At 39.0% G+C, this 20942-nt stretch overlaps 1 protein-coding gene across 1 annotated transcript in view; it reads left to right on the top strand.

The window, feature by feature from the left end:
• Positions 1 to 2128: 2128 nt before the first annotated feature.
• MARCO (macrophage receptor with collagenous structure) overlaps positions 2129 to 20942 on the top strand; it is a 43840-nt gene continuing 25026 nt past the window's right edge. The window contains exon 1 of the mRNA XM_003819134.4: positions 2129 to 2332. Within this exon, the coding sequence (XP_003819182.1) occupies positions 2236 to 2332 (97 nt within the window). The 5' untranslated portion in view covers positions 2129 to 2235. The remainder of the gene's footprint in view (positions 2333 to 20942) is intronic.

The raw sequence follows: 20942 nt of genomic DNA on the forward strand, positions 1-20942 counted from the left end.
GGGTCTGGATTCAAATTCTGGTGTAGCTCTTTATAACCACACAATTTAAGGCAAGTTGCAAGTTATGAGTGTTGAGCAATGTATGCAAATGTTTAGCACAGTGTCTGGCATAACAGTAAATCCTGGATAAGAATTAATGCTTGCACAAGCCATTACTCTGTGTGGAAGTTCAGAGAAGTAAGTCAACCAAGGTCACAGAGCAAGTTAATGAAAGAGTTGAATTTGGGACCCAAGTCTCTCTGGTCTCTAGCCAGAGGTGAAGTGACTACACTTGACATCCACTAAGTGCTTCCTTTAAGAACAGGGATCCTCAATAAATAGCCCATGACATTTTCTAATAAGTCCCCTCCCCACACCCATGAGAATCAAAGATGAGCTGACCAGGCAGAGGCAGAGGGAGAGCAGGGAGCTCTGCCAGGCTAAGTGAGCAGGTTCCTTTGCCTAGGGGATTGCCCTCCAGTGGGCAAATCCCCTGTGTCCTCAATTATCTGGTCCTGTCTACCCCCCAGACTCTAGCTGGAGCCATCACTTCCTCATTTCCAATTTTCCTCTTTAAATTTTTCTGTCCTGGCTTCTGCTGCTTGTCCTCTGGTGGAACCAGTGACTTCCTGAATGTTGAAATTGTGGGCGCCACGGGGGACCTCTGCTTTTCAGGGCACTGCTAGGAGCTCACTTTCCTGAGTTTCATCCCCTTTCACTTTCTGACATACCACAGGCCAAAGAAAGTGACTTCGCCTGGCACAGCTTCACTTCCTGCCACCTGTCTTCCTCACCTCTTACATTTCAAATGGGCCAAAAGTCTACGGCTCCCCTGTTCCAGGCTGTCCCACCTCTGAGAGGCTGCACCTGCCCTCCTTCCTCCCTGGAGGGCCTTTGCCTCATCTTGATCTGGATCAATCCCCCATTATCCTTTTAAGCCCAGCTCTGGTATCTAGTATCTCTTGATTCAGATGATAAAGCTATTTGTCATATTTCTGCCCTGTCTCCCCTGCCTCCAGGCACTTCTGTCTTCTCAGGGACATCAACCTTTGCCGCACTTCACAGCAATTTTCTGCAATGTAGTTGTAGCCGCAACCATCTTGCATGGTAGACTGTGAATATCTTTCATGAAAAAAGGCCATTTCTTCATCTCCTCGGTGCCCAGCAGGCTCACAATGTCTCTAATGATAATAACAACAACATGACCATAGTGTTTATTACCTAATACTTCCATCCTAGCCACCTTATATGATTTAATTCATTTAAGGCTCACAAAATTCATATCTTCCTTATTTATACAAACAGAAGAGTGAGATGCTCAAAGCTCAAGTGACTTGCCTACTGCCAGACAGCCCCTATGTGGAAGAGGTGGAATTTGAAGCCAGGCATTCTAGCTCTTAGTGTCTGTGTCTTAACCACCATGCTATACAGCATCCCTGGTAGAGATGCCTGACAGGAGGGAGAGAGGGGAGAAGCTACTTTCCTTAAGGAGCTCAGATCTCACTGAGGCCTGGACAAGGACACCTGTAACACATGTACACATGTGCACACATGTGCACACACACAGAGAGAACATGGGAAAACTACAAGAAGAAATACTAAGTGCTAAAATGTGTGGTTCAGAGCAGTGCTTCTCAAACTGTAATGTGTATATAAATCACCTGGGGATCTAGTTAAACTGTAGATTTGGATTTGATCTGATGGGGTGGGACCAGAGACTCATTGTTAGAACAAGTGAACTTGCATTTCTAACAAGTTCTCAGGTGATATTGATACTGCTGGTCCATGGACCACACTTTGAGCAGCAAGGAGGAACTCTAAAGGTTGAGGCAGGTCAGAGAAGGGAGATTTCACTGTGGGCTGGAGAGGTCCTGGGACAGTGAGCTGAGTCTGGGCCCATGGCAGGGCTTGGTTGGCCCTCTCTGGAGCCATCCAGCTTTTGGGTCTCAGGGACCTGGGAGTGAGGGGTGCTTTCAGAGGCCCGTAACTTGTGTCCCAAAACCTCCTCGATCCCCCTTAACAAGCAGCAGCACTGTGTGGGAGATCCACATGTGAATAGCCCGTGTTTGAGAAATGTCCAATCCTGATCATGTCAGGAAACATCCTGCAAATTCTGAAATCAGAGCCAAAGGGAAGTGCTGCGAGGTTTACAACCAGCTGCAGTGGTTTGATGGGAAGGATCTTTCTCCAAGTGGTTCCTCTTGAGGGGAGCATTTCTGCTGGCTCCAGGACTTTGGCCATCTATAAAGCTTGGCAATGAGAAATAAGAAAATTCTCAAGGAGGACGAGCTCTTGAGTGAGACCCAACAAGCAGCTTTTCACCAAATTGCAATGGAGCCTTTCGAAATCAATGGTAAAGTACGATTCCCCAATAATGGAACTGACCAGAAATGTAGTCTGTCTGCTAGCGAGATACGAAAATAGACAAGTCAATAGAAAGTCTAGGTTTGGCTTATTGCTGCATTTTGCACGTAACCATCACTAATACTGTCTGGAGTGCTTCAATTTGGAATTTCTGGAATGCTAATAATAGATGCTGTATTTTTAGCATATAGTCAGGTTTTTCTTAGCTTCACTATTGTTTTAATCATATTTAAATACTTTCCCTTGAAAAATTGCCAGTGCTTATTAAATGTCCCCTTTTTTAATGAATGTCTTATTCTGACACACAGGTTGGGTGATACAATGAAAACGCAAAACAGGGGCACTGAAAGGGGACCACAAAACTGAAGCCAAGCATGACAGTTTTCAAAACACAGCTTCTTTAAAATTCTTTAAGGGGATTTCTGTTATAACTGATGTGCTGGTCAGGAAACATATTCTGTATTTCATGTTGACTGAAATATGTTCATAGCTTCATAATTAGTTTGTCTTAGGTTAAGCTCAGGTCTGTAATATTCAGTCAACTCTGTTGTCTTTATTTTCTCACTCAGCATTCAACAGGTGATGCATTTTTAAAATCTTCTAGAATTTGTAGCATTTGAAGTCATGGATGGGCTTGCGTTCCACAAATGAGCTCTGATTTCCTAGTCTAGAACGTTCTCTTGGGATCATCTTCCAAGTTGATCAGTCATTTCCACTCCCAGGCTTTGCTGGAAGTTGTCTATGCAGGAAAATTGGTGGCTTTATCTCCTGGCCAGAGTGTCCTTCTCATCCCATACCTGTCTATCCAGGTCCCTGCCTGGAATTTTTAGCGTACAAAGAAGAAGCGTCTGGGGCTCTGCCTCTAGGAATTTACAGTGTAATAACAGAGAAAGGTGTGAGTGCTAATGGCTATAATAATCATTGGCTATTTAGAACTTCTCAGAATGCAACATTCTGGATACATAACTGTTTAAGAGACTGAAGATGTTCAAGCAAAGTCAGCTGATCAAGCATACTCAGCACCTATTTCCAGCAGGGCACTGCACTCAGCACTGAGGAAACAGGCTTGAATAAACATAGCCTCTGGCCTCTGGCTTCTGGCACGAGGGGACAGGGGACAGGGTGAGCTGCCCATGAACTGACAATTTCCATGTTGTGACTGAGACTTCCACAGGACATGATGGACAGATCTAACCAGGTGTAGAGCCCTGGAGGGCAGAGCTGACACCTCTTCCAAAGTTTAAAGGATAAAGGGAGTCCGTTAGAGAAAGAAGTTAGTGCCTGGGGCGGGGTAGGCGCCACATGTTTGTATTGTATTCACAAGAAATATTCAGAGAAATATAAATAATTCCATACTGTTTGGCCAAAATTGGGACGGAAAGACCAGTGGGGACTGAGGCTGGAACCAAAATATTTGACTTCATCCTGAGGTCAGTGGGGAAGCAGGAAGGGGCCGATGTGGGGCTGAAAGGCACTAATGTGCATGTGAGGTTGCTCTTTGTCCTACATAGGGATGGCTGGAGAGAGAAGCTGAGGACAGAGAGGAACTTGGCAGCAAGAGATGATGAGGGGCAGTGGATGGAAGGCAGGAAAATAAAGGAATGCTCTGGAGAAACACCGGAAATCAGATCAATTGGACTGCAATGGCAGGACAGGGCTGGGGAGGAAGACGCAGGAGTTAATAGTGAACCCTAGATTTCTGACCTGGGTAGTGTGTGTCACCAATTAAAAATATAACTAAGCCAGTGCAGGAGGATTCCTTGAGCCCAGGAATTTGAGACCAACCTGGGCAACATAGTGAGATCCTATCTCCACCAATAAATAAATAAATAAATATTTTAAAGTATCTCACCAAAAAAACCAAAACTACTCCAATTTGGATGAAAGAAACATTTTCTTATATGCATTCACAACATCCTGCCTTCTAATACAAAGACTGTGGAACATATGAAACTTTCTAGAAGAGTGCCATTATGCAGGTAATCACTGTGAGGCTCTGGTAACACAGTGGCCCCTCAGGGCCGGCTCTGCACCTTACTTATTTTTTGTCTGCTGAAGATTTATTTATTTAGGCCATATATAGTTTTATTTTCTTTTGAAAATACATTATCTTAAAATTCCCACATATGGTTCATGAAAAACAGCACTGAAAAATATTTCTACTGTCATTTTCCTCATTTATTTTTCTCTATTTTTGGTACTGAAATATAAAATGCTGGTTTTCCCTGATTATAAGGTATTAAACTAGTTTTTTTTTTTTTTTATTACCCAAGGATATTGGACTAGGAAAGTTTTCACCACATGCTGAAGAAAATTTTAGAAGTGAGTTTGGGAAACTTTTGGAATATAACCTTCATTTTTTCTAAAATTAATCTAAAAAAAAGGATGAGGAGTGTAAATTTCACAGTGTACTCTCTAGAAGCACAGTGCACCTTGCATCCCTCTTTCGTACCATCACCTCCAGCCTCCCTCATTAGAACAAGCCTCCTTCATTCCATTATCTGCACTAGAATTAAGGTACTCTTTCTTTTCTTTATTTTTTATTCTAGCTTTTTAGGAGTGTGATTAACAATACAAACTGTATACATTTATGATGTACATGTGATGATTTGATATATGTATCCATGGATGATTAACCACCACAAAGACTGCTTTAGTTTCCTGAGGGGACTTGACGTAGGGTTGGCTCCTGTGGCCCTCAGGGTCTCACAGAATCCCAGGTCTCTCCTCAGAGCCATAGAAACTGCTCTTTTGCCCCATCATCCACCTCAACAATGGAACATTTGGGCTTGAACGAGAGGATTTACCTGTTGGCAATATCTTTCTGGGATGTGTCTGTTTCTACCTTTTTGAAAATTAGCAATCTGTGTCTGGCTTTAGGTTTCCTGTCACACTCCTGGCCGTCTGGTTTCTCAAGGAAGACTACTGTTACCACAGCCTAACAAGACAAGCACTTGTTAGGCTGTGCAATGTGATCTGTCGGAACCTCTCGTTTCTTTTTTTTTTTCTTTTTTGAGATGGAGTCTCGCTCTGTCACCCATGCTGGAGTGCAGGGGAGCGATCTCGGCTCAGTGCAACCTCCATCTCCCGGGTTCAAGTGATTCTCCTGATTCAGTCTCCCTAGTAGCTGGGATTACAGGTGCCCACCACCATGCCCGGCTAACTTTTATATTTTTAGTAGAGACGGGGTTTCACCATGTTGGCCAAGCTGGTGTCCAACTCCTGACCTCAAGTGATCCGCCCCCCTTGGCCTCCCAAAGTGCTGGAATTACAGGCATGAGCCACCTACCTGGCCCTGTTGGGACCTCTTACTCCAATCTCTCAACTACTTCAGGCTTCCCACCAACTTCAGTCTGAAGAACATTCTTCTTGAGAGAGAAGTTTGAAACAAAATACAGGTAGAAAAGTTAAGGTTTTTATTGTTGTTTGTTTTAATTAACACTAACTATTGTCTCTCAGTAGTGAGCCTAACCATCCTTTCTTCCCACCCTTAACATACTCTAGAGAAACCTTCAACAAAACCCAAACCCTCAAGTCCGTTCAGGCTCAGTCTTGCAACACGACTGCTATTATTTCATGTCATTGTTCTGACTTTGCTCTTCATCATGCCAGTATTTCTCAACATCTTTTAAACATCTGGCTTTATTGCAGAGTTTAGTCTTAACTTTTTATGGTGAAGTAGTTATAGAGTCAGAGAAAATTGCAAAAAATGTACAGAGAAGCTTTTCTGACTCTTGTCTCATTCTCCCCCAGTGGTAACATCTTACACTGCATTAACACAAAATTACAACCAGGAAACTGATATTGGTGCAATCCATAGAGCTTATTCATTAGTTTTACATGCACTCGTCTCTGTGTATGTATATAGTTGTACCAATTCTATGCTTAAATAACCCCACATACCCCTCACTCCCCCACCAGCAGTCATCAACACCTGGCAACCACTAATCTGCTTCCCATCTCTATAATTTTGCCATTTTGGGAATGTTACATAAAGAAATTACACAGTATGTCACTTCTTTAAGATTGATTTTTTTTCACATAGTGTAATTCCTTTGAAACCCATCCAAGTTGTATCCATCCATAGTTGGCTCTTCTTATTGAGTAGCATTCCATGATATGAATATATCAAAGATTGTTTAACATTCACCCGCTGAAGGACATTTGGGTTGTTTTCAGTTTGGGGGCTATTACAAATAAAGTTGCCATGACCATTTCTGTAAGTGCTTTTGTGTGACTTTAAGTTCTCATTTCTCCAAGGTAAATGTCCAAAAGTGTAATTGCTGCATTCTAAGTGTGTTTGGTTTTACAAGAAGTAGTCAATATATTTTCCAGTGTGACTATACCATTTTACATTCCCAGCAGCAATGTACAACTGATCCAGTTTTCTGCAACCTCGTCAACATTTGACATTATCACTATTTTTAAATGTAGCCATTCTCGTAGATGTATGCTGATATTTCATTGTAGATTTAATTTACATTTTCCTAATGGCCAGTAATGTTGACTATCTTCTCATGTGCTTAAATACCATATGTATAGCCTCTTCAGTGAAATGTCTCTTTGTGTCTTTTGCCCATGTTTTAATTAGATCTTTTATTTTTTATGGTTTGGTTTTAAGAGTTCTTTATATATTCTATATATAAGTCCTTTGCTATATATGTGGTTTGCACATATTTTCTCCGAGTCTGTAACTTGTATTGTTATGTTCATATCACCATCTTTTACAATGCAAAAGTTTTTAATTCTGACAAGGTCCAACCTAACAATTTTTCCATGTATGTATTATGCTTTCGGTGTCAAATCTAAGAGTTCTTTAGCCCTTGGTGGTGAAGATTTTCTTCTCTATCTTATTCTAAAATTTTTGTAGTTTTACGTTTTACAGTTAAGTACATGCTCTATTTTATTTTTATTTTTATATGTTAGAGACAAGTTCTCACTATGTTGCCCAAGTTGGAGTGTGCAGTGGCTATTCACAGGTGTGATCATAGTGCATTGCAGCCTCAAACTCATGGGCTCATGTGATCTTCCCACTTCAGCCTCCCAAGTAGCTGGGACTAGAGGCTCATACCACCATGCCTGCCCGTGATCCATTTTGAATTGATTTTCGTATAAGGTATAATGTGTAGGCCAAGGTTTTCATATGTTTCATTTTGTTGACCATGGATATATAGTCATTCCAGCACGATTTGTTGAAAGGCTATCCTTTCCCTGTTGAATTGCTTTTACACCTTTGTCAAAAACAACTTGGGTAAATTTGTGTGCATCTCATTCTGCATTCTTTATTCTATTCCAGTGATCTATGTGACTATCCCTCTACCAATATCACAGTGCTTTGATTACTATAGTTATATTGTAAGCGTTATTATCAGATAGAGTTATTCCTCGAATTTTAGTCTTCTTTTCAAAACTGCTTTAGCTATTCTAGGGTTTTTGCCTTTCCATATAAATTTAAGTGTCAGCTTGTCTACGGTTACAAAAAGATCTTGCTGAAATTTCGATAGGCATTGTGTTACACCTATAGATAAATGTAGAGAGAATTGATATCTTTATCATATGCAGACTTACAATCCATGCACATCTCTCCATTTACTTAGGTCTTTGGTTCTTTTAACTAAATTTTTAAAAAAATTTCAGCATACAGATCCTGTACATGTTTTATTAGATTTATATCTAAATATTCCATTTTCTTTGGTGTTAGAAATACCAAAATTGTTAGAAATAGATAATTGGTGCCAGGAAGAAAAGTTAGCACAGAGACAAAAGATCTCTCAGCAAGGCCATCTTTACTTTCTGCAGAAAGGGTGCTCAATTACAGACGGAACAATGGCGAGACCACACTTGAACAAAAGAAAAGCAGACATATTTATCCCTTACACATTTGGGTTATCCTTACTGCTGTGTCCTGCATCTATTGGCTGGAGCAGGACCTCACAATCTTAAACTGATACCCGATTTGCTAATTGCCTACAACTTTCCTAATAGTTAAGTACAGAGAAGAACAAAGAAATTGCTTACAAAAGATTTAAGGAAGCAATAACATTTCCAAATAAGGAAGGGGCATAGGGTGTGAGCTGGAACGTGCCTGTGAGCATGTTCAGCAGTTACATAGGCTAGGGCTTAACAAAGAGTTATTAACGCAAAGCAAGAGGCTTGAAGAAAGTTATTCCTCAAAAGAAACCATCATTTCCAACACTCACAATTTATTCTTCAACAAGAAGGAAAACTTTGAAGAGGAAATTTTTACTTTCTACAATCCCTCCTCTTTTACATTTTAATTTTCCTCTTCAAACTTGCTTAACATGTCTTGGCTTAGTTGTTTTGATTAACTCCTGGGTGTATGGTACAACATAATACCTAAGAAGAAGGAGTATACTTATTATAGTTGTTGAAGAGGTAAGAATTGAAGCTATGTTTGTTTGTTTGTTTGTTTCTGGTTGACGAAATACCAGAGTAAAAGGGATAGGCAATTGAACTAGAGTAAAAGTATTGCTCCAATTATTTGGCAGAGTGTCCAGTAATGGTCCTCCATAATACCACCGTACATCCGCTAAGGGCAGGTGTATGAATAAGGGCGGACTGATGGGTCAGCTCTTGGAAGTGCCTGACTTCACTGCATCCTGTTAAGTCTCCAAGGAATGCCAGATTTTTCCCCTTGTCATTGGATATATGAGGTAAAATTGGTTTTGGAAGATGGAGGCTGGATGGCCCTCGCGGGCTGATCCGCGGGGTGTTGAACTTCAGGAAATAGCAGAAAAAGAGCTTGGCACAATTCTTTATTCCAGGGGGTGGAATCTTGATCCTCAATAAATTTAAGAAAATTGAAATTATATCAAGCATTCTCTCAGACCACAGTGGAATAAAACTGGAAATCAATTCCAAAAGGAACCTTCAAAACCATGCAAATACATGGAAATTAAATAACCTGCTACTGAATGAGGATTGGGTCAAAAATGAAATCAAGATGGAAATTTAAAAATTATTTGAACTGAATGACAATAATGACACAACCTATCAAAACCTCTGGGATACAGCTAAGGTGTTGCTAAGAGGAAAGTTCATACTCCTAAAGACCTACATCAAAAAGTCTGAAAGAGCACAGACAATCTAAGGTCACACCTCAAGGAACTAGAGAAACAAGAACAAACCAAATGCAAACCCAGCAGAAGAAAGGAAGTAACCAAGATCAGAGCAGAACTAAATAAAATTGAAACAAAAAAATACAAAAGATAAATGAAACAAAAAGCTGGTTCTTTAAAATATAAACAAAATTGATAGACCATTAACAAGATAAACAAAGGAAAGAAGAGAGAAAAACCAAATAACCTCACTAAGAAACAAAACAGGATATATTACAACTGACACCATTGAAATACAAAAGATCATTCAAGACTACTATGAACACCTTTACTCACATAAACTAGAAAACCTAGAACAGATGGATAAATTCCTGGAAAAATACAACATTCCTAGCTTAAATCAGGAAGAATTAGATACCCTGAACAGACCAATAGCAAGCAGCGAGATTGTTTGGTAATTTAAAAATTGCCCCCCAAAAACAAACAAACAAACAGTCCAGGACCAGACAGATTCACAGCAGAATTCTATCAGACATTAAAAGAAGAATACTAAGGTACCAATCCTTTTGACACTATTCCACAAGACAGAGAAAGAAGGAACCCTCCCTAATGCATTCTATGAAGCCTTCATTACCCTAACACCAAAACCAGGAAAAGACACAACCAAAAAACCTTGACCAATATCCTTGATGAACATAGATGTGAAAATCCTTAACAAAATACTAGTTATGGTGGATATCATAAAGATAATCCACCATGGATCAAGTGGGTTTCATAGCAGGGGTGCAGGGATGGTTTAACATTCCCAGGTCAATAAATGTGATACACCACATAAACAGAATTAAAAACAAAAATCACATGATCATTTCAATAGATGCAGAAAAAGCATTCAATAAAATCCAGCATCCCTTTATGATTAAAACCCTCAGTAAAATCAGCATACAAGGGATATACCTTAATGTAATAAAGGCCATCTATGACAAACCCACAGACACCATAATACTGAATGGGGAAAAATTGAAAGCATTCCCTCTGAGAACGGGAACAAGATAAGGATGCTCACTCTCACCACTCCTCTTCAACATAGTGCTGAAAGTCCTAGCCAGAGCAATCAGATAAGATTTAAAAAAAAGGGCATCCAAATCAGTAAAGAGGAAATCAAACAGTCTCTTTTTGCTGATGATATGACTGCTTACTTTGAAAACCCTAAGGGCTCCTCCAGAAAGCTCCTAGAACTGATAAAAGAATTCAGCAAAGTTTCTGGATACAAGATTAATGTACACAAATCAATAGCTCTTCCTTACACCAACAGTGACCAATCAGAGAATCAAATCAAGAACTCAATCACTTTTGCAATAGCTGCAAAAAAAAAATACAATACTTAGGAAGATACCTAACAAAGGAGTCAAAAGACCTCTTCAAAGAAAATTACAAAACACTGCTGAAAGAATCATAGATGACACAAACAAATGGAAACACATCCCATGCTCATGGATGGGTGGAAACAATAATGTGAAAATAATCATACTGCCAAAAGCAATCTACAAATTCAATGCAATCCCCATCAAAATACCACCATCATTCTTCACAGAGTTAGAAAAAACAATTCTAAAATTCATATGGAACCAAAAAAGAGCAGGCATAGCCAAAACAAGACTAGGCAAAAAGAACAAATCTGGAGGCATCACACAATCTGATTTCAAACTATACTATAAGGCCACAGTCACCAAAACAGTGTGGTACCAGTATAAAAAATAGGCATATAAACCAATGGAAAAGAACAGAGAACCCAGAAATAAACCCAAATACTTAAAGCAAACAAAAATATAAAGTGGGGAAAGGACACCCTTTTCAACAAATGGTGCTGGAATAATTGGCTAGCCACATATAGGAGAATGAAACTTGATCCTCCTCTCTCACCTTATACAAAAATCAACTCAAGATGGATTAAGGACTTAAACCAAAGACCTGAAACTGTAAACATTATAGAAGATAACATTGGGAAAACCCTTCTAGACATTGGCTTAAGCAAAGATTTCATGACCAAGAACCCAAAAGTAAATGCAATAAAACCAAAGATAAATAGCTGGGACCTAATTAAACTAAAGAGCTTTTGCACGGCAAAAGGAACAGTCAGCAGAGTAAACAGACAACCCACAGAGTGGGAGAAAATCTTCACAAATCTATACATCTGACAAAGGATTAATGTACAGAATCTACAACAAACTCAAACAAATCAGTAAGAAAAAAAATTCCATCAAAAAGTGGGCTAAGGATATGAAAAAACAATTCTCAAAAGAAGATGTACAAATGGCCAAGTGACATGTGAAAAAATGCTCAACATCACTAATGATCAGGGAAATGCAAATCAAAACCACAGTGTGATACTACCTTACTCCCGCAAGAATGACCATAATAAAAAAATCAAAAAACCATAGATGTTGGCATGGATGTGGTGATCAGGGAACACTTCTACACTGCTGGTAGGAATGTAAACTAGGACAGCTGCTATGGAAAACAGTGTGGAGATTCCTTAAAGAAGTAAAAGTAGAAATACCATTTGATCCAGCAATCCTACTACTGGGTATCTACCCAGAGGAAAGGAAGTCACTATTTGAAAAAGATACTTGCACATGCATGTTTATAGCAGCACAATTCACAATTGCAAAATCATGGAACCCCAACAAGTGGATAAAGAAACTGTGGTGTATATATGATGGAATACTACTCAGCCATAAAAAGGAATGAATTAACAGCATTTTTAGTGACCTGGATGAGATTGGAGACTATTATTCTAAGTGAAGTAACTTAGGAATGGAAAACCAAACATTGTATGTTATCACTGATATGAGGGAGCTAAGCCATGAAGGCATAAGAATGATATAGTGGACTTTGGGGACTTGGAGGGAAGAGTGGGAGGGTGGTGAAGGATAAAAGACTACAAATACAGTGCAATGTATACTGCTTGGGTGATGGGTGCACCAAAATCTCACATATCACCACTAAAGAACTTCCTCATGTAACCAAATACAACCTATACCCCAATAACTTATGGAAAAATAAAATAAAATAATAATAATAATAACAAATAAAAATAAAACTTTTTTTTGTAGATTTTGTGGAATGGTTTATGTAGATGGTCATGTACTCTACAAATAAGAACATTTTAATTTCTTTCTTTCCAAACTGTATGCCTTTTATCTCTTTTTCTTGCCTTACTGCTCTGGCTAGAACTTTCCAGTGCTATGTTGAATAAGAAGGCAAGAACATATATCCTTGCCTTGTTTCGAATCTTAAGGGAAAAGTGTCCTGTCTTTCACCATTAAGTATGATGTTAGCTTTAGACAGTTTGTAGATGCAATTTTTTAAGTTGAGGAAGTTCTCCTCTATTTCTAGTTTGCTGAGAATTTTTATTGTGAGTTTATTATTTGTTATGAGTCACAGTTATGAATTATAATGATGAGAGTTTTACTATGAATTGGATTTTGGCAGGTGCTTTTTCTGCACTAATTTTATGGTTTTTCTTCTTTAGCTTGCTGATCTGGTGGAATATACTGATTAATTTTAAAATATTGAACCATCCTTGCATATCTGGAATAAATCCCACTTTGTTGTGGCATATAATTTTTTAAATATATTGCTTGATATTATTTACTAACTTTTTTATGGAAGTTTTTTTTGAAATTTTTATTTCTATTTTAAGTTCCGGGGTACATGTGCAGAATGTGCAGGTTTGTTACACAGGTAAATGTATGCCATCGTGGTTTGCTGCACCCGTCAACCCATCACCTAGATATTAAGCTCAGAATGCATGAACTATTATTCCTAATGCTCTCCCCATACCCCCACCCCCTGACTGGCCCCAGTGTGTGTTGTTCCCTGCCTTGTGTCCACGTGTTCTCATTGTTCAGCTCCCACTTATAAGTGAGAACATGCAGTGTTTGGTTTTCTGTTCCTACATTAGTTTTCTGAGGATAATGGCTTCCAGCTCCATCCATGTCCCTGCAAAGGACATGATCTCATTCCTTTTCATGGCTGCACAGTATTCCCTGGAGTAAATGTACCACATTTTCTTTATCCAGTCTATCACTGATGGACGTTTGGGTTGATTCCATGTCTTTGTTATTGTGAAGAGTGCTACAATGAACATACATGTGCCATATATCTTTATAATAGAATGGTTTGTAATGGGATTGCTGGGTCAAATGGTATTTCTGGTTCTAGATCTTTGCGGAAACACCACACTGTCTTCCACAATGGTTGAACTAATTTACATTCCCACCAACAGTGTAAAAGTGTTCCTATTTCTCTGGAACCTCACCAGCATCTACTGTTTCTTGACTTTTTAATAATCCCCATTCTGACTGATGTGAGATGGTATCTCATTGTGGTTTTGATTTTCATTTCTCTAATGATGAGTGATGTTGAACTTTCTTTTCTTATGTATGTTGGCTACATGAATGTCTTCTTTTGAGAAGTGTCTGTTCATGTCCCTTATTCACTTTTTAATAAGGTTTTTTTTCTTGTAAATTTGTTCAAGTTCCTTGTAGATTCTCAATATTAGACCTTTGTCAGATGGACAGATTGCAAAAATTTTCTCTCACTCTGTAGGTTGCCTGTTCACTCTGATGATAGTGTCTTTTGCTGTGCAAAAGCTCTTTAGTTTAATTAGATCCCATTTGTCAATTTTTGCTTTTGTTGCAGTTGCTTTTGGCAATTTCCTCATGAAATCTTTGTCCATGCCTATGTCCTGAACGGTATTGCCTAGATTTTCTTCCAGGGTTTTTATAGTTTTGGGTTTTACATTTAAGTCTTTAATTCATCTTGAGTTAATTTTTGTATAAGATGTAAGAAAGGGATCCAGTTTCAGTTTTCTGCATATGGCTAGCCAGTTTTAACAGCACCATTTATTGAATAGGAGATCCTTTCCCCATTGCTTGTTTTTGTCAGGTTTGTTGAAGATCAGATGGTCATAGATGTGCGGTCTTGTTTCTGAGTTGTCTATTCTGTTCCATTAGTCTATGTGTCTGTTTTTGTACCAGTACTATGCTGTTTTGGTTACTGTAGACTTGTAGAATAGTTTGAAGTCCAGTAGTGTGATGCCTCCAGCTCTGTTCTTTTTGCTTAGGATTTTCTTGGATATACAAGCTCTTTTTTGGTTCTGTATAATTTTGAGATAGTTTCTTCTAATTCTGTGAAGAATGTCAGTGGTAGTTTAATGGGAAATGTGTTGAATCTATAAATTACTTTGGGCAGTATGGTCATTTTCATGATATTGATTCTTCCTATTTATGAGTATGAAATGTTTTTCCATTTGTTCACGTCCTCTCTGATTTCCTTGAGCAGCAGTTTGTAGTTCTCCTTGAAGAGGTCCTTCACGTCCTCTATTAACTGTATTCCTAGGTATTTTATTCTCTTTGTAGCAATTGTGAATGGAAGTTCATTCACAATTTTGTTCTCTGCTTGCCTTTTACTGAAGATTTTTGTGTCAAAGTTCATGAAATAGTTTTGTTTGTTTGTTTCTTTCTTTTTACTGGACTATCTTTGATTTTCATATTAGGATCATTCTGACCTCATAAAATGAGTTAGAAAGTGTTTCTTCCTTTTCTGTAAGAGGTTGTGTAAAACTGATGCTAACTCTTCTTTAAATGTTTATTACGATATGCTGGTAAAACTATCTGGGCCTGAATATTTCTTTTCTGGGAGCTTTTAAACTAAAATTTAGATTTATTTAATGATTATAGTTATTCAGATTATCTATTTCACCTTGGCTGAGTTTTGGTAGTTTGTGGCTTTTCAGGAACTAGCCTATTTCCTTTAAATTGTGAGCATAAAGTTAGTGATAGTATTTTCTTATTTTCTTTTTAATGGCTGTAGTATCTGTAGTGATAGCACCTGTTTCATTTCTGATATTGGCTATCCGTGTCTTCTTTCATTTTTATTTTTGTCAGTCTTGCTAGACATTTGCCAATTTTATTGACTTTGTTCAAAGAGCTAGCTTTTGTTTCATTGATTTTTCTCTATCTTCCTATTTTAAATTTTATTTATTTATATTCTTATCTTTATTATTTCCTTTTCTGGTGATTAGGAATTATTTTGTTCTTTTCTAATTTCTTGAGGAAAAAACTTAGTGTGTTGATTGGAGGCCTTTTTTATTTTTGGCGTAAGCAGTTCGTGCTATAAATTTTCTTTTCAGAGCTGCTTTTTTTTAATCCCATAAATTTTAATATATTGTATTTTCATTTCCTTTCATTTGTATTTTTAAAATTTTTTTGTTGCTTTCTTAATGACCCATGCATTATATAGAAGTCCTTTTTTAAATGTTCCAAATGTTTGGAGATTTTCCTGTTGCCTATCCATTGTTGATTTTTATTTTTATTGCATTATTGGCAAATAAGGTATTCTGTATGACCTTGGTTTTTTTTCATTTTGTTGAAATTTGTTTTATGACCTAGGATATGGTCTATTTTGGTGAATGTTCCACGTGTCCTTGAAAAGGATGTAAATTCTGCTGTTGCTACCTGGAGTATTCTGTGTGTTCATTAGATACTATCAGTCAGTCGTGCTAGTGTTCAGTTCTTCTGTAACTTTGCAGAGTTTCTATCAATTGCTGAAACTACGTGTTAAAGTCTCAACTATAATTGTGTATTGTCTATTCTTTTTTCAGTTAAATCAGTTTTTGCTTCATGTATTTTGAAGTTCTATTGTTTGATTTCTTATTTATAGCACATTGTTGGATTATGTTTTTTAATACAGTTTGGCAATATCTGTCCTCTGATTTAGACCATTTATACCGAAAGCAATTATTGATATGTCAGTGCTTAAATTGGCCATCTTATTGTGTGTTTTCTGTTTTTTCTTTGTTTCCCATTCATGTATTTCTCTTTTCTTGCCTTCCTGTGGATTATTTGAACAATTTTTAGAATTCCATTTTGATTTATTTATAGTGTTTTTTATTGAATAGTTTTCTTAATGGTTTCTCTACTTATTGCAATATACATACAGAACTTATCGCAGCCTGGCTATTGCAATATGTATACAGAACATATCAACATTTTACCATTTTGAGTCAAGTGTAGAAATCTTACTTTCATTTATGTTCTTTAGCCTTCTCCACTTTTTAAATATAATTGTCATTTTCTATTACATTCACTGAACACCACATCACGTGGTATAATTTTTGTGTTAAAAATCAAATGTGATTTTTAAAACTCATGAGGAGAAGGATGCTGTAGTATATATCCCTATTTTTACTTGTTCTATTATTCTCTTTCTTTTTTGAAATTCTAGTTTACTATATAATTTCCTTTCTGTTAGGGGAACCTCCTCTAGTCATTCTTTAAAGTTAGTTCTGCCAGCAAAATATTCTCTTCATTTCTCTTCCTCTGAGAGTGTCTTTATTTCTTGTCCATTCGCACAGTGTATTTTTATTGGCAATATAATTCCTGGTTGACAATTCTTCTTTTTCAGAACACAAAATAAGCTGTACCACTTACATCTGGTCTCCATAGTTTCTGATGAGAAATTTTCTGTCATTCAAATTGGTATTCCTGGCCAGGCACAGTGGCTCATGCCTGTAATCCCAGCATTTTGGGAGGCTGAGGTGGGCGGATCTCTGGAGGTCAGGAATTCGAGACCAGCCTGGACATCATAGTGAAACCCTGTCTCTAGTAAAAATATAAAAATTAGCCGGGCATGGTGGCGTGCACCTGTAATCACAACTACTTGGGAGGCTGAGGCACAAGAATCACTTGAACCCAGGAGATGGAGGTTGAAGCGAGCAGAGATCATGCCAGTACACTCCAGCCTGGGCGACAGAGTGAGATACCACCTCAAAAAAAAAAAAAAAAAAAAAAAGTATTCCTTTATAAGTAATGTGCCATTTGTCTCTGGCTGCTTTCTAGATTTTTCCTTTTTCTTTAGATGTTTAATTTTCTCTGCCTTTTTATGTTTTCAATTTTTTAGTTATGATGTGTCTTGATATGGATTTCTTTGAGTTTATCATGTTTGCGATTTTGACAGTTTCTTTAATCTGTAGGTTTAGATCTTCCACAAAATTCGGGAAATTTTTAGCCGTTATTTCTTTGAATATTTTTTAAGCCTCACACTTTTTCTAGGAATTAAATGATGTGAATTGTAGGTGTTTTGTTACTGGCCCACAGGTCTCTGAGGCTCTGTTCATGTGTGTTTGTTTGTTTTCCCAGCTGATTTTCTGTTTTTCAGATGTGTCATTTCTATTGTTCTATCATCGAGTTAACTGATTCTTTCCTCTGTCACATCTATTACACTATTCAGCTCATCTACCGAGTCTTTTTTCTTTAATTGGTATTTTTTTAGTTCAATAGTTTCCATTTGGTTCTTTTTTTATATGTTATACTATCTTGGTGAGCTTTTAAAAAATTTGTTTCAAGAGTAGTTTTAGTGGCTCACTAAGGCATTTTGTTACAGCTGCTTTAAAATTCTTGTGGAATAGTTTTAACATCTGTGTCATCTCAGTGCTGGTATCTCTTGGTTGTCTCCTCTCATCTGAGTTGTGATTTTCTCTATTCTTGGTATGATGAGTGATTTTCCATTATATAATGGATGTTTTGTATAGTATGTTAGGAGATTCTGGGTCCTATTTAAAACTTCTATTTTAGTAGACAGTCACAGAGTCACACAGTTTAGGTTTATTATGTAGGTTCTGGCCTACTTGTGTTGGCTATGGTACAATGACAATTTAGTTTTCAGAGCCCTGTCTGTGTTATTTTGATCCACTTTGTTTACCTGGTGCCATTAGTTCTTGCTGGTCCCCTGCTGGTCCTTCCTGCAGGGCAGAAGGCACGTTCCAGTACTGCCTGGTGCTATCAGGTAGGAAGTGAGATACATCAGGCCCAAAGGGAAGACATCACTTCTCTGGGTCTGCTCACCAGGCAGCCCAGTGCTAGGGTAGAGTGGGGACACCTGCTCAATGTCCACTAGTGTTATAGCATGGGAGGAGGACACCCTACCAGCACTACCTGCTACCCCAGGAGGTGGCAGACCTGGAAAGACTAGAATTTGTGTGCAGGCTTTTTTTCTTCACTGGGATCTTTTACAGACTTGAAACATTATTTTTATTTCCCTCTGGAGCTATGTTTTCATTGTGGGTCAGACAATAGAGCTGTCAAATTTCTGAAACCGGCTTGCCTAAAATCTTTGCCCATACTCATCAAGGTTTACTTCAGGGAAGCCCATTTTTATTTATGAGCAGCTGTTTTTATCCTCTCATGTCAAGCAGCTCTTCCTGTTTGGTCAAACCTGATCCAGAATAGGTGTTTTCTTTATAGTTTCTTCTACCCTCTAAGAGATGAAATGAACAGTGTAGAGGCTAAAGACTTCATCAGACCCTCCATTTTGTACAGAATGAGTTATATAGGTCTACAGGCTCAACATTCCCAGTTTCTAAAATACTTTGCCTCTGTGCCAGGCGGTAGCTCTGAATTTAAAAAGCATTCTGGGCCTGGATGGCTATCCTTGAACTACTGTCACAGTATTACCATACCTTATTTTTTCTCATTGTATCCTTACTCACATGCCTTCCACCACGCTCTGACCATATGGTTTTAAAATATCTGTATTTTCCATGCTTGCTCCAGCCTCTGACCTCTGTAATACCTGTGTCTCTGAAGCACAATTTACCTTTCCATTCCCATGATGTTTGTTTCATAAAATTTAGTGCTGTCCAAAAACAGTGCTGTCCATGACACTGTATTTGCCAATTTGCCATCCACCACCTCGTGTTAAATGTGAGGCTCCCCTCGTGTGTTATTTGTCTTCATCATGACGGTTGCATGAATACCCGAGGCCCTGAGTTGCATTCCTGATGTTCTTTCAACACTTCTAACTCTGCACATGTTCAGCACCCAAACCTCTGTAGCCACTCATTCATTCATCTATTCAGTCATCATCTTCCCAGCATATTGTGTGCCAGATACCATGTTGGTGCTGGAATACAGCTCAAAGAGCTTCCAGGCCATTTGGGGAGACAGAGACAAAAACATACACAATCCAGGGTGATCAGTGCTACGGCAGAGAGAAACAGAGTGATGTGGGAGAGCCAAGGGGGGTTCCACCCAGCCCAGAGGAACCAGAGAAGGTGTCCTGAAGCAGGACGGGCTCTACTGAACTTCCAAAGGATGAGCAGAAATTAGTCTTGAAAAAGGGAAGGAGCAGAGCCAGTATTCAGGGGACACACATTGCCCCAAGTCAGAAGAATGCCACCAATTGTCATCTGGCCTGGCCATTGGTCAGGATCCATGTGGAGGTGTGACATGGAACTGCAGCCACAGGAGAGCTGGCCAGACGGGCTTCAGGTGCCAGGTCGGGAGCAGTGAGCCCCCACTGAAGGGCTGAGAGCAGGGAATGACTTGGGCAGGTTATGTGTTGTGGGGCTTACTCAGGCTGCTGTGTGAGCCTGGATTCTGGGGGGTAGGGTGCAGAGGAGATGGGGCACTCCATGCTAAACTGAGTATAATCAAGTACCACTAGCTAAACAACCAACCCACCAACAAAACCACTCCTCTCTGTGCTGCCAGAGCTACCCCTAGACCATTGTTCATCTGGGCATTTCTCAAGCAGGGGTTCCTGCTGTGCAGGGTTTGGAAGGAATATCAGCAGGGTAAACACAGGAGCTGCAGGCGATAGGAAAAGATCTGAGGTTTAAGTGCATCTGTCACAATAGTTAAAACCCACCTGCCCCTATCACAAAAGCAAACATGGTTGGGCACACATTCCCTTGGGCTCTTTCATTATTGTCTGTTTCCCTTTCAGATGTGCCCTTGGGGCCCATTTCAACTGGATCTTTCCTAGGGGCAGTGGTCAGTGCAGGCTAGTGAGGCAAGCTCAGGCCTTGAAGCTAGACCAACCTGGGGTCATATGCCTGCTGTGTCACCTGCCATCTTAACTTTTTAACCCCAGCTCTTTCCTCTGTAAAGGAGTGTAACCATGCCTACCTTGCAGGGTTGCTGCAATGGTTAGAGATGATGTTGGTAAATGCCTGGTGTGGAATAGGTGCTCATTTAATGTGAGCAGTAGGAACTGCAGGGCCTTCTGCAGTCTGGGGCCCTCCCTTTAATACCCCTAAACAAGACAGAGTAACAGCTGACGAAAGACTAGAGTCAGGACTTCCAGGCAAGAAATATTACAGCCTCTTTTGTAATGTCGCAAACTGGAAACAGCTCATTAAAAGGGAAATGTTAGCATGAACTGTGGCTTTTGTCTCTAAGGAATATTAGGCAGCTAATCTCTCTCTACAAAGAAAACTAGGAAAATGTCCACGAAAATCTTTTACTGTGAAAAGCAATGCGTGGTATTTTATGTACTATGATATCATTTGTAAGATTAAAAGAAAAAAAGGCTTTCTCAGACTATATGGGTTTGTAGGATTTCTGGGCAGGAGGGATGGGAGGAAGACCACACCCCAGAGTGCTAATAGAGATTATCTCATCGGGTTAGGACCTTAGGGGGTTGAGGGATGATTATTAACCCTTGTCATGCCCT

Source organism: Pan paniscus, chromosome 13, assembly GCF_029289425.2.
Source record: "Pan paniscus chromosome 13, NHGRI_mPanPan1-v2.0_pri, whole genome shotgun sequence".
Lineage (NCBI taxonomy): Eukaryota > Metazoa > Chordata > Mammalia > Primates > Hominidae > Pan > Pan paniscus.